We start from the raw sequence: 14465 nt of genomic DNA, 5'->3' as shown, positions 1-14465 counted from the left end.
ACACACACACACACACACACACACACACACACACACACACACACACACACACACACACACACACACACACACACACACACACACACACACACACACACACACACACACACACACACACACACAAAGTCAGAGCTCTGAAAAAGGCAAGACACATCAGCCTGAGCTCCAACTGGGTGAGATCATTGCTGTGGTAAAAAATAAAAACCTCCTTCATGTCCTTAGAGAACCATGTTTCTCACAAACACTTTCACACAGTTCATGAAGAAGTAACACAAACACATGCAAACACGCATGATCCCAGCGTGCACGTGATTTCATGTGCACATAAATTATTACCAACAGCCCTCACTGCCACATCCGGTGTGAATATATATATATATATTTTTAAACTAAACACAGAGGGAGAGTCATTGGTCACACACATTACTTGAGTCATTCACAAAACAACAATGGCTCTATTGGGACACAGCTCCATGACATCATCTACATGTCGGAGGTGGCGTGCTCTCGGAGCCTGATTTATTGATTATCTGTGAATGGAGAGAAATCTTAGAGGAGCCAGTGATTGTTTTTTGGATCAATACATTCCCAGTACATGCACTTAGGTTGTGTAACATGCTACTCAAGCAGCTTATCTGCCAATCTCCACTTGATTAATTGTCCCAGTTTACACTGGTTGAATTCATTAAAAATTGCTGTAAACAGATGAAAAACAAAAATCCACATTAGAAATGTTTTTCTCTGCGAAACTCAACTCTCTTTGGAAATCCTCTTCCCCTCAGACAGCAAACTTAGTAATAATTGTTTTATTCACCCTATCCGTCCCATTTATGGATTCTTTTCTTTTCTCCACTCTATCTGACCCGCTCCCCTTCCCCGTCCCCACTGTGTTATCCCTTGCATGATTTGCAGTGTGAGTGTACTGTGTGTCTGAGTGTGTGTGTGGTCTGCATGTGTGAGGCTGAAAATAAGTCGTCAGTCAGATATGAAGTCATCACAGGAATTATTAGCATCATAAATCAGAGGCTCGGTAGAGGGGGGGAGAGGGGGGTGGAAAAGAGGGCGGTAGGGGAAGAGGGGGAAGAGGGAGGGTAAAGAAAAGAGAGATATTTTATGGTACCTTGAAACTTTAACAACGTGAGAGGAGGAATAAAACCAAATTAAGCCAGGGATGAAGAGAAAGAGACAAAAAGGAAGGATGGAAAAAAGGAGAGCCTCAATAAGTGATGTTTTTTAATCAGTTAATCTATCTGGTTTTTTGTTGCCAATTAAATGTCATAAAATAGTGAAATATGACCATTAAAAATTCTTGTTTATAAAAATATTCTCCCTGCATGTTTGAGCGTTGAGGTCGGAACACAACCCCGGACCTCAACGCTTGCTCGTTTCAGGAACCTGACATGTGTGGACTTTTACACTGAACCATCAGGGAACTGTTACCCTGAACCATCAGGGAACGCTTCATTGGAAACTGATTGGAAAAGTGCTTTCAATAAATATCTGGTAGGTGACTGGATGGAGTGCCATCGTCTACCACAGTTGCTGAAAGCAGTCGGGGGGGAAGAGCGAGAAGCGTTCACCTGTCGTCACATAGGACCTGCCCGTGGCTGCCCAGTATTTCTCTCACATAGGACGCAAATTGGTCCGAGTCACTGTGTGCCTGCTCCCTTGCAAAACAAATTCTTGGTTGCAAGAAATCCAGACTGGGCAAAGAACTTAAAGTCATGTCATGTTAAATAGTGTATCTCAAGCATTTTCTAATAAGGATCACGAGGCAACTGTTCAAAATCCCTCATAAATAATTTGCCCTTTCCATAACTTACATCATCCCGTGAAAACTCTGCATTGCCTTTGACACACAAGCAGATCCTGCAGCACTCATCCACATGACGTCATGATGCACAAACGCATGCATGCAAGCAAGCAAGCGTGCAGACGTGTACACGCAACGCCCTCCATCTGCCCACCCGCACACACGCATACACAAATAAAGTATCACGTCTGCACAGACACTGGCTGCTAGCTCCACTGACCCCAATATTACAACAACCCAAACAACAGCCAATGCCATTGGCTGAGTCCTCTAAGGGAATATTCTCTGCCACTGTTGTCGTGGAAACAGCAGAAAAGTGGGGACAGAAATGGAAGGAAAAAAAAATCTCTTTTTTTCCCTGACAAGAAAAATGTAGCATGAGTGAGCGGAGGAGACTGATGAAGAGGAGGAGGAGGTAATCGCTGACAAGGGGTCTTTCATTAAGAAGGGAATGATATCCGATAAAAAAAAAATCCAGGATTTCAGAGACAATCAGAGTAGTTGTGTGTGTGCGTGTGTGTGACACTGAACATGGTTGTGTGTGTGCATACAGTATGTGTGGGTGTGCCCCAGCCAAAGCATGTGCTTAGTACATCTCTGTGACTGCGACTAATTGTGGAGCCTGGGTGCTTTGAGGCAATCCTCCTCAGCATCTATGAATGACTCATGAAAAACGCGCTAATCTCCCAGCAGAGGGAGAGGGCTGAGAGGAGCGGCAGAAGAATGGGGATGTGGGGGATGCGGAGAAGAGAGCAGAGATTTGCCCGAGCGGCATTGCCCCTGCCGTCTTATTTCCAATCTTGACTGAGGCAGATTACGCTCTTTCTGCGCTGACACATTTGCGGTGGATTCATAAGCCTCCGCTGGTGACTGTGTGTGTAATGTCATCCCTCAAAAAGCTGCAGCCACCGAAATCGAGATGTTATTAACTCAACGAGGCTATTAACAAGTCTTGCCGGGGCTCAATTATAAGTCTTAGAGTGCTTAGTGGACGCTATGACAGGATAATATCTGTGGTAAATAAGTCCAGAGGATTGAAGTTAAGCTTCAGCTTCATTTCAGTGACGCTGTGTAAGAGAAAGACTCCGGGGAAGCTTAAACATCAAAGAGTCATCAGAGAGGCTTTGTATCCATGCAGCGTGATTTCATACTTGCTCCTCTTCCTCCTGTCTCAACATATACCTGTAAACCTGTGAAAGTCTGACGTCTGCCGATTAAAGAAACGAGAAACAACAATAATGTGACTGAGGAGAGGAACGCTTTGTCGTGCTCAACAGTGACATCTGCTGACCAAACTATGCCACGACAAACAACTCCATTCAAACCAGCACAGGGATGAAGGAGACACACACACACACACACACACACACACACACACACACACACACACACACACACACACACACACACACACACACACACACACACACACACACACACACACACACACACACACACACACACACACACACACACACACCATCATCAACACACACACACTCCCGTACCAGTGAGCAGGGAGACTTTGTGGAAGGTGCCCTCCAGCTTCCCCATGAGAATGTGCACAAAGCCGTCTTTGGACAGATGCCCCGCCTCTTTGGAACTCTGGTCATAAACCACCACTTCCTGCTTCCTGCCCAGCTCCACCTGCACAAAAGGATAAACAACAAGGAAGAGAATCACGTTGATTATTCATAAGTGGAAAACATGTCATGCATCCTGCACCAACAGGGATCTAACATCTATGTGGCATTTATGTTATTGTAGTGCATCATAGGAACTGGAAATGTCTTGTCTTGGCTGAGTGAGGCAGTGAAATTGTTACAAGACGTTCTGGCAATAAACACAATTGAGCTGCTGCGGGGATCACACCTACAGTTTTCTAACCCTGGGAAAGTTTCTCTGAACATGTGACCAGTTTGCTGCATTAGTACACGGATGCAGCAACAAGGAAAAGAAAATGAACTTATAAACACACCTATGGGAGTTTTGAGAAAAAACACTGGCTCTGTTGATGTTGGTGATTACAACCGTCAGCACGAGGAAGTAGAGGTGGTTTTTTGAGTCAGATAGATTCATGAATAATCCATGAGCGCTGTGTATTGCACCATGCTGCTGTGACTCTAATGTTTAAGGTGGCGATACTGCAAAGAGAATTGTTTGTTGTAACAGTAAAATCATAAAAAGTGGCTTCACTGTACATTTGTCCATCGCTGCATCAGTGTGATGCTGTTTGTATCAGCTTCTGAGAGAAATGAGAGGATAAGAGCATGCGCCGTTGTGATGAATGTGTGTGTGTGTTTGCAAGAAACAGTGCGTGCATGTGCTAGTGCACATAAGCCAGCCATCCAGGCTTGTGTGTGTGTGTGTGTGTGTGTGTGTGTGTGTGTGTGTTGTTCCCCCATGTTGTCAGGCAGGCTTTGGTCACATGACCATGAGGCAGCGCCTACTGCAGCTATGAATCACTGCATCATTGAACCGCCACTGGACAGGAGAGGAGAGGGGAGGGCGAGCAGGAGGGTGGGAGGGATGGATCGAGAGGGTGGGGGGGTAGTGGAGTAGTGGGGCAGGGGAAGATGGAGATGAGATGGAGAAAGAGACAAGAGGGAATTGAAGAAAAGGATAAAGAAAAACCTGAGGTGGGGAAAAGGGGCAGGTGGAGGAGGGGAGACATGATGAGACAGGACGACCCACTGTCTTTGTTTACCTCAACAACCACCCTCCACTAAAAAACAGCCATTAGCTTAGAGGCAAAAATCGAAACGCTTCCCAGCCCGTTCCTCACCCTCTGTGTGATGAAAGACACATCGGGGATGAGAGCTCTTGGTATACACGGCGACGCGGTATGCATGGAGTGCGACTGATTACGTTTTCTGCTTATAGAGCAGCAGTAGCAGAGCGCCTTGGCAGACAGCCATGCAGATAATTCAGACATTCAGCCTCTAAAGTCTGAATGGAAGCAACTCAGGTCCAACTTAACCCGACTTATCTGCCCGTGTCAAACACCAAATCTGACAAGAGAACATCAAAAGCAGAGGAGGAAACTCTGATCTGCAGCATCAGGCACCATGTACGTACAAGATATGGATATGTAGGTGTGTATTTATCAGTGAAAGGTATCAATGCTGAGTTAATTTAAAATACAAAAAGTTTACCCTTTGTTTTCTTATTTTAAATCTCTATAGCACTCATTTATTTGTTATTAAATATTCATCTTGGTGTCTTTGTTTTAAGTCCCATCCATCTTTACTAACCCTGGATAATTTTGGCTAATAATCCTAATGGGATCAGAACTACTTTGGGAGCTTGATCTCAAAGTGTGAGGATAACAGGCTGCACATGCAAATGCACACACCACATACTCATGTAAAAATAGAAAAGTTAATCACTCTGTTACTCACTGTCGAACAAGTAATGGGTGACGTGTTCAGGTTCAACAGTGAGTCTTTCTTTCCTGCTTTACATTTTCAAAACGTATGTTAAGTATATGTTATGTATCACTTCTCCTTTGTCTCTCCTCAACAGCAGTTGCGCTGTACTGCCACCAGCGAGTAGAAATGGGAAGAAGTGATTTCCGGCAGTGTGGCATTAGACAGATCTCGTCAAAATGTCAGCAATTTAGCAATATTTCATGCTGGAAAGTCCCACAAGTGAAACATTGAAGTTTACCATGTGGAAGGCTTCAGTTTCAAGAGGAGAGATCTACATCTAATTCTCTGCAAAGGGTTTAACCTGAGCCAGGCCTCACAACAATGATAGCAATCGTCACTTTTGAAATACATATCTTTCCTTTTTTTTTTTTTTAAATACACCAGTATTGGATCAGTGCTTGGTATCAGCCGATGACGGAAAGTCTAGGTATCGAAATTGTTATATGGAAGGGGTAGTATTTTTTCTCGTTATGTACTTACTAACTAGCATTGTATTTAGGTTTATGATGATAATAATATTAAAAATCAGCCCTAAGAGGTTAAAATAATGTATATTTAAAACTCCTTTGCGAACCTTGGAAGATTATTTCTGGCAGAATTAAATTACAACTTCTCTCATCCTCTTCGAATACAAAAGAATAGCAGCCTATAAATAGCAGTCTATATTTAAGTGTGTGTGTATGAATACAGATAGTAGAAGATGAGCTACACATAAGATTTTGTGTGAATGCTGCTGGGCTAAAGCTAAGACTATGATGCAGTGTTAGAGGTCAATGACCCAGGGGAGCATGGGACTGGCTGTCAGACTGCAGCAGCGCCTCCCTGCAGTGCTGCAGCATCACCACTGTTACTACTGCACTGGCCCGACCGCTCTGATGCATGCACATTGCAGGTAAAACAAGGAATGCCCCATGGCAAAGAGAGAGAGGGAGAGGCGATGGAGAGAAACAGAGGTGAACAAATGGGGGAGGAGGGGATCATGGAGGAAGGTTGAGGATCAGCTCTGGAGGGAGGGGTAACGAGGAGGAGGAGGGTGCAGAGAGGGACAGAAGGTGGCACTGCAAGACCAACTGCGACAATCCCACTGCAGCCAAGATTTACTTTTAACAATGTGAAGGCTGGCATCTCAGCGGGTCATTAACAAGGAGCGGTCAGTGGAGGGAGAGGTTATTTTTCTCCTGTCATTTGCAAAGGGAGTCAACAAGAAACTGCAAGGAACGCAGGAGACAGAGCAGATGAGTTACTGGAGGAAAAGTGCCTTTCGGTTTTGTGTTGATTATGTGAAATTAGAAGAAGAGAAAATATGAAAAAAATGGACGTGTTGCACAAGAAACAGTGAGAAGTCCCTGCAGCTTTCTCACTGACCCCGTGTCATAAAATGTAAAAGTCAAGGCTCTTCTGTAGGGACACACATACACACATACACACTCCATGACAGGCACACTGAAGGATGACTGAACAAAGAACACATACTTCTGGTCTTGATAGTAAATGATGGTTAGCCTGGCAACAAAAGCTATCTGTGGAATTGTGGTAGCCTGCAGCTTCCGCATACAGTAAGTGCTTGTGTAAGAGGGAGAAACATGGTTTCCCCTGACCCCAGCAATGCTACTGACCAGTGACAAGGTCATGTGCTGAGCAGGACAGTGTGTGTGTGTGTGTTTGTGATCTGTGACACAATATCAGCACAAACAATCTAAAAATGGCCCAGCACATTCATTAAGTGCAGCCTGGGACCTCTCAGTGCGTCCTCTCCGGGAAGTCCCGCTGAAAACGAGTCGAGTGCAGTTTGAACTCTCGTTGACCAACGGCGTTTCCAGCTCAAACTATGCATATAAAACTGTGCGGAGCCGGATAATAAACACGAGAGGAAAATACCGTGCATTTTGTTGTCACAATCGTTTTTTAACAGGGTCACAAGGTGCCACACCTCCCGCTACATACAGTACATTGCATACTGATAGAGGACCTGCTGCAACAGGCAGTGACCTCTCCGAGCAGTTCATGTTTCGGTTTAAGACGGAGTGCGACATATACGACTCGCCACTGTAAAGATACCACCTCGGGGCCAGATGATGTCATTGACTGGCACTGGCAGCTGCCACTTCCATGCATGCTTCAGTAGGTGTGATGTGTGTCATGGAGCTCCTATACTCCTACCCTTATGAGGACCAACTACAAAATGAGAGTTAGGTTACAGGTTTAGCAGCAAGTTGAGGATTTGGATGAACGGGTAAAGGAATGAAGGCCATCGGTGGAAAGTACAGTATTACAATCGTGTGTGTGTGTATGTGTGGGGGGGTTTCAGACAAGGATGTGAAGATGTGGCAGGGTGGTGAAAGTCCCCGATGTGTGTGCAGTGTGAGGTCACCACGGATCATTTAGGAGACGTGGTCACCTGATCTGGTCACACCCTCTCACCGCTGAATGTCAGAGGACCTTTAACACACACATGTACACACCAGGTCCCACACAGGTTACACACTCAGACGCAAGTAACGCCTCCATACATTTACATAGAAGTATTAAATATCTCGGTGCTTCTCAGCCGTTCTGTCCCGGGCTCACACACACAGTCTGAAGTAAAAGGGCACATGCATGCTGCAGATCCGGTTCTACCGCGCTAATCCTCCTCGTTTTGAATGTAATCAAAACCACATTTTATATCTGCAAATCATCTGTGACTCTTTTTCTGTTTTTCCTCAACATCCTAAAATGTTTTTATATACATGTCACTCCCGCTTCACGGTGCCGTACGTTATGTCTGAAACTATACACACTGCATGAGCATGTGTCTATATCAAACAGGCGGATCTTTAAAACAAACAATGATTCATGTCATGACCTCATCAGAGCAAACACATGACATATCCGGCTCTGGAGAAAAATCACCAGCAGCTACAGTGTTTTTGTTTGAACTTGGCAAAAGGAAAAAATGTGAATGAAACACACACAAAAAAAAAAGGACAAAAAAAATTTCCCTTGAGTTTGCCCTCCGGGTAATCTGGCAAACAATGCACGCAGTGAGTCATCAAGTTCCCAGTTCTGCAGCTACTGTCAAGGCCAATGACACATGAAACACTTGTGTGCTGTCCTTTATTTTGAAATACTGTACTGCAATTACTGGAAACTTCTGTATTCAGAACAATACTATTGTGGAAACTGCTTCGTGTTTTCCCAAACACATGACCAGTGTCTATACCTCGTCTGACAGACATTTCATCATTGTTTCCTTCAACATAGTCGCAGCAGGAACACTCGCACTCGATTCTTCAAAGCCATCTGTGAATTTCCCAACGTGAAACTTATCATTACAGAAAGTCTGATGGAGGATAAACACAACACATGGTGCATCATCATTGCATAAATGCTCCAGTTGGTCAAATGGAGTTTCCTCCTGTGCTCGTTCAATCCTGACAGTTAATATCACAGTCGACATCACACGCCCGTCTTCTGGCTCTCTTTATTTATAAGTGGCCATTAAACCAGACAATGGCTGCACTTTATTATCATGACAATTAAGTTGTATCACAACACTTGAAGACAAAGTACAGTGTAATTACGAGTGCGAGACTTTAAGACTTGAAAAGCACAAAAATTAAATGTGCAAGTATATATATATATATATATTGTTTCATTGTAAATCTACAATGGCACTCAAAGCACGTATATCCACCAAGAAACACTCACAGATATCAGTCCCCTAAATATACCAGATTTTTTTCAATCTCGATCCATAAAATATTTTCTGAGTGAAAATGTCAATAAATTAATAAATAAAATTAAATGGGTTTCACTCAGACTGCATCCTTACACCAAGTTTCATGCTAATCTGTCCTGTAGCTTGTGTGAAATCATATCTTCCTCGGTGGAGGTAAAAACAGCAGAAAAATGTGAAAACAGCTGTTTTTTTTCCATGTTACCAGATTGATTTTTGTCTTTTTTTTAAACTGCTCTCGATCCATTTCCCTGTCAGTCAGAGTATTGATTTGTTGAGTACTGTTCTCTGCTAAATAAGTGGAATTGATTCAGGACTTTTAATTCATGTTTTTTGTCAATTACCACAAAAAAAAATAAACCGATTAAACTTCTTCTTTCTTGATGATGATTTCAGCATCAGACTGATTCCAGATCAGAACACATGTTCTTTTTTCCCCAAATTTAATGGTAAATAAACAGTGTTGCGTCACATCTGGATGATACCCAGTCCATTTAATTAGGTCAGTATGCTCATCAAGTGCGTTTTTGAGTTTAGGGCCAAACAATTTGTGTCCTCTAAGTAGGTTGATGTATTCTCTCTACTCTTCTGGGTCATCATTCATCACACGCTTGCCTCCATGTCTTCATACAGGAGGAAGGGGGCTTCCCCGGGCTGACTGCTTGTAGTAAAAACCTCTGGTCCATCTGTCAGGGCCTGCCTGGCCCACTGTCCCCGTCACAGCAGCAGGGATTAGCCGGGCTTAAGCCAAGAAACCAGCCACCTGCCCTGCAGCCTGTCAGAAGAGGCATAAGGAAGCCTGGCTAAGCCTGCTCCATCCCACTCCCATCAGAGATCCACTACCACCTCACCTACTGTATCCAGCTGCCTCTGACCTACATGAATACACAGCATTAATAAAGACATTATGAAGGGGATGGGAATGAAAGGGGAGAAGAAAGACGCCACCAATTTGATCGCCGCTGTGCTGGTCATGGATGTTCATTCAGCTCGGTTAACTGAAGCGTTGGGAGCTTCTATGAAAGGGTGAGTGCAGCGCCTTGGGGGATGCAGGCTATTAGTGCTCAATGGGAAGTGAGGCGGGAGGCAGCAGGGGAGGAGGGAGGCAGCAGCCCATCCATGAATACCCTCAGTGCTGCTCTCCCGCTTCCTGCATTCACTTCCCCAACAAAGAGCCACAATGGTGTCCTTTGCTGTCTTGGCTGGCTGAAGCTTCTCCTGGCGATGCTTAGAGCCATGTGGGGGGTAAAGTGTGTGTGGTGTGTGTGTGTGTGTGTGTGTGTGTGCGCGCGCGCGCGCGAGGGGTTAGCTGGGAGTCGGCTTTAACACCACGCAGCCTGTCTGCACGTGCCCAGCCCGCAGCCTGCCAGTGGCCGCACAAAAGGGATGATGTCATGCTTAGCCAATAACAAAAGAGTCTGGCTCCGCTGGGCCCTCCTCTTTCACCCAGCTAGTTCCAGCTTTATCCAGCCTAGCATTAATCGCACGCCTTATCCTCTTTACTGGGGGTGGGAAATGGATAATAACAAACCAGCCATGGGGCAACAGAGAGGAAGAGGAGAGGAATAAATGATGAAGAAGGGGCCAGTGCAGGAAGGCTTTAGGCTATGCATGTGGGAGATAGACAGACACGCAGACAGAGCTGTCATGAGACTGAAAGCGAGAGAAGTCAGAAGGAAGCAGGGCTCTACAGGGTGCCGCAGTGTGAGATCTGCCAACCACAGGGCCCCCACATTGAGATTTACCCAATAGACACAGTATAGAAACACACTGGAGCTTGCTGCACTGACAGAAGTAATGAAACGCTCACACTTCACAGCTCCCCCAGCTCCAACTTTTTCAGCTTCTCCAGCTTTTCTTTTGTTGTTGTTTTTTTGCTGTCTAATTCTGCAGACGGCGAGAGGAGGTCACGCACCATCACAAGCCAACAGAAAACCATTATCTGAGCTGAGCTGCATCGTTTGGTCGGGGTCAATCACACAGTCGCTACAGGACGTCCCGTGTGGCCTTCAGGCTCAGCAGCTTCTTTTGTATCCAGGTACATGCAGCAATACAAGAGGCTTTTACACAAGATCCTTGTCCAGCGAACAGTGGTAAACTTTAGGTGAGAAGAAAGGCATGTGGGGACGACTGCCAGAAGTCCTCGCAGTAAAGCAGAATTAAAACTAATTGGAATAACAGAGTCTGTGAGAAACAGCAGGCGCATTGGAACTCTCAGCCAATGTAGCAATTATACAGACGCTATTAGCCGAGCTGAAGGTCGTTTGACTTGAGAAAGTAACAATAATCCACAGTTCTCATCCATTTTACCATCTGACCATGTGGAAAGTGTCCGTCACCTACAAGCGTTAACTGTAATCCAACAGGAGTGGCAAAGCAATAATCTGCAGCAATAATGTATAATTATTTGCCATTTGATGGGCAGGGCGTGTTTTTTGGGTTGATTAAAGTTCTCTCGCTGCGCAACCAGATGGAAACACAGACTCAGTTTGTCAGCTACTCAACTCCAGAGCTGATATTTCAGTATATAAATACACGCAGCAGCTCATAATTCAGTCTCATAAGTAGGTTTAACAGAATAAGATGCGAGGCATGTCAGACTCTCCGACCTGCTCCTGGCAACCAGGAAGTGAAACAACAAAAACAAAAGCAATGGTTTTTATAGACGATGCTATTCAAACCCAGTGTGTCACACCTCAGGGAAGAATTTCAGTCAACTTTTATGAGTCATCGGCTTCTGGGGGGGGTCCGTGTTTTATTGCATTGGGTGTGTCGTGGTTAAAAGTAAGAGGTTAAACAAATACCTAAATATAACATCTGGAGAAAGAGTGCAGACAGGAAGAGGAATCTCATCTGCAACAGCTGCAGTTTGTCTGCTGTTGTGTTTCTGTGCATTCACGAGCTGCTCGGAAAGTCTCTGCGAAGTCGTCGTTCCGACTTTGGTGCGCTCAGTGTGTTTTGATGTCGGAATGTGGAAAAACACGGACGCTGTCAACGAAATGTGTTGCATTCATGTGTTTAAACGTTTAAATATCAACTTGACACCTCTTTCCAATATTTGCACAATATCAAAGAGCAAAGAAAAAGGACAGACATGATAATAAAACATGTGCATGTTAATCATGAAAACGTCTGTATTTGCTATAAAGTTTGGTGTTGCTTGTGAGAGCTTGATATACAGTGACATTTGACAAGTTCACATTAAAAGCTACAATTTAGAGCTGATTGTAAAATCATGTTACAACTTCGCAACGATTCTCCGGAGATATTGTTCCTGAACTTTTCCAGTGGGGAACTTTCCGATTATTCCGACACCACATAAAACGGACAATTTGTCCAGTCATGTAAATCTGTTGAGTGATGAGGGCCCAGAACACATCGCATACATAGTCCCATACACCCCCACACACACCGCCCTCCGCTTAGGTTTCCCCTCTCCGAGTTCCTTCAGTTTCACACAGCGACTAAAAATACAGGAGTCAGCATGCCACAGGTGGACGGGCCCTGGAAAAAATGGCTGTCATATTCAGAGGAGAAGTCATGGAAAACGGGAGGATCCGATTTCAGGGCCACTGATAAACAACAAACCTACAGTAAGCCGCTCTGTCTGCCAAATATAGCGCCCGCTAATGTTGTGCAGGCATGGGCTATAGTGCAAAAAGAGATCGATCCAGAACCACATTGGTGCACGGATCAGACTGTGAGAAAGAGATGGAGATGTTGGGGAGATGCAGGGTGAGAACACCTGCTGACGTGGGAACTGGAATCTGAGACGTCTGGTTCAAGGAAAATCTTACTGTAACAAATTGCTGCATCTGCTGTATAATACTGAACATGCATGGTATAAAAAAGCATTGCTATACTCCAGTGGTACCTATTGAATTTAAAACAAGTGGCTCTATGTCCTTTTAAAGAAAGAATTAGTCAACAAGATATTTTGTCACAGCGGTCCTTTCTGCAGTCATTTTTTTTTGTGCTCCAGCGCTGATTCTGCTGAAACAAGCACGATTATGCTCACTTGTCCTAACGCACTGCACTGTAAATGCACCACTTTTAATTTCCCACCCTCATCTGCAAAAGGACTCACTATAGTTTCTCTCCATATGTCAAATTTTACTTGGCACAAATGTACAATTAAAGTCAAACAATCAGCTTTTTAACTTATGTTTTGTTGGTCTGTGGAATCAGGGAACAGAATGAACGGGATCAAATTTTGATGATGAAAGTGGATTAATCAATATTATATATATATATATATCAATATGAAGATCAATATCCCCTTGATCCCTTAATGGATGTTGATAATTCATCTATCCCTCTCACAAGACGGAGAGAGATACAAAACTAGCTCTGAAGCTCCAGCCGCTGTTTGCTTTTATCAGCGAGGTGGACGTTTACTACACACACGCTCTGAATCCAGTCATGCACTTAGATAAAGAGGCTCTTTAATCACTTGCCTCACATCTTATCGCCCTGAAGAGCGTCACCCCTCAGGTACTCTGAGCTTTAACTCACCTTCACCTTGCCGTTGAGTTGCAGCAGCTCGGTAACAGACACCTTGTCCTGCTGCAGCCGCCTCTTCACCAGCTTGGAGCAGCAAACGTTGACCGCCCCTTGCACGTGTGACGCGTTGTACTCAGAGAAGGTTCGGCTGTCGATCACCAGCAGGCGGCCCGTTCCTCTCTGGATGAGGCTCGCCAGGCGCTTGATGTCCATGGCGCTGCGCTTTGTCGGCCCTTTCTCTCCCGCCATGACGATGTAGGAGAGGCGGAGTGGTAACCCTGGGTCACAGACGTGGGGGTGTTAAGGGTTGGGTTGAGGACGACGAGGGGTAGATGAAAGAGGCGGAGGAGGAGGCGAGGTCAGCGGAGGAGGGCTACCACCGGAGCAGGCGCTGAGAGATCCATGGTGCCTGCAAAGAGGAGGAGGAGGAAGAAAACGAGTTAAAACACTGTCACGTTGCAACTACAGTCTTCTTCATGGCATTTGTTGGATTATTGGAATGACATTACAGCTGCGATATTCATAACTAGCACTGTCAGTTGCTGATCATGAGACATCGAGGGCATGATCACCTCTCGTCCTCCGCTTCAGTCCAATCATTCCACAACTTTCCAGCAACTAAAACAATTCAAACCCCACTGCTAAGCGACAGTGATGGAGTAGGTGCATAAATTTCCAAACCAAAGCTGCGTGCGCGGTGTATTTTGGGACATTTGTATTATCTTTTATTGACAGACCTTGGATATTAAAATAGCTACGATGCTAAACATGAAAAGAAAAGTTATTTAAAGACTGAAAAGCCAACTGGGATTCATCAGTACAAAGATCTGACGGAATATCACACGTCCAAATACAAAGCCAAAGACTTAACTTAGACATGCGTGACTATTAAACAGTGGTGTGTGTGTGTGTGTGTGTGTGCGTGTGTCTGTAGAAGTGTGTGTGCGAAGGTTGGTTGTTGTTGATCGAGGGGGTCTCTTGCGCGGCAGCTCTTGAAACA

General features: G+C 44.8%; 1 protein-coding gene across 5 annotated transcripts in view; it reads right to left on the bottom strand.

Annotated features, from left to right (window-relative positions):
- The window catches only part of dusp8a (dual specificity phosphatase 8a), a 44464-nt gene that overhangs the window by 23975 nt on the left and 6024 nt on the right, over positions 1–14465 (bottom strand). For 4 of the 5 annotated variants that reach the window (XM_035156105.2, XM_035156106.2, XM_035156107.2 and 1 more), the window contains exons 2-3: positions 13478–13874; positions 3322–3460 (exon numbers count right to left, since the gene is read on the bottom strand). In XM_035156105.2, the coding sequence (XP_035011996.1) occupies positions 3322–3460; positions 13478–13714 (376 nt within the window). In that variant the 5' untranslated portion in view covers positions 13715–13874. The remainder of the gene's footprint in view (positions 1–3321; positions 3461–13477; positions 13875–14465) is intronic. The other variant, XM_035156109.2, reaches the window with a different exon arrangement.

Source organism: Hippoglossus stenolepis, chromosome 5 (assembly GCF_022539355.2).
Source record: "Hippoglossus stenolepis isolate QCI-W04-F060 chromosome 5, HSTE1.2, whole genome shotgun sequence".
Classification (NCBI taxonomy): domain Eukaryota; kingdom Metazoa; phylum Chordata; class Actinopteri; order Pleuronectiformes; family Pleuronectidae; genus Hippoglossus; species Hippoglossus stenolepis.
This window is presented reverse-complemented; position numbering and strand designations above follow the sequence as displayed.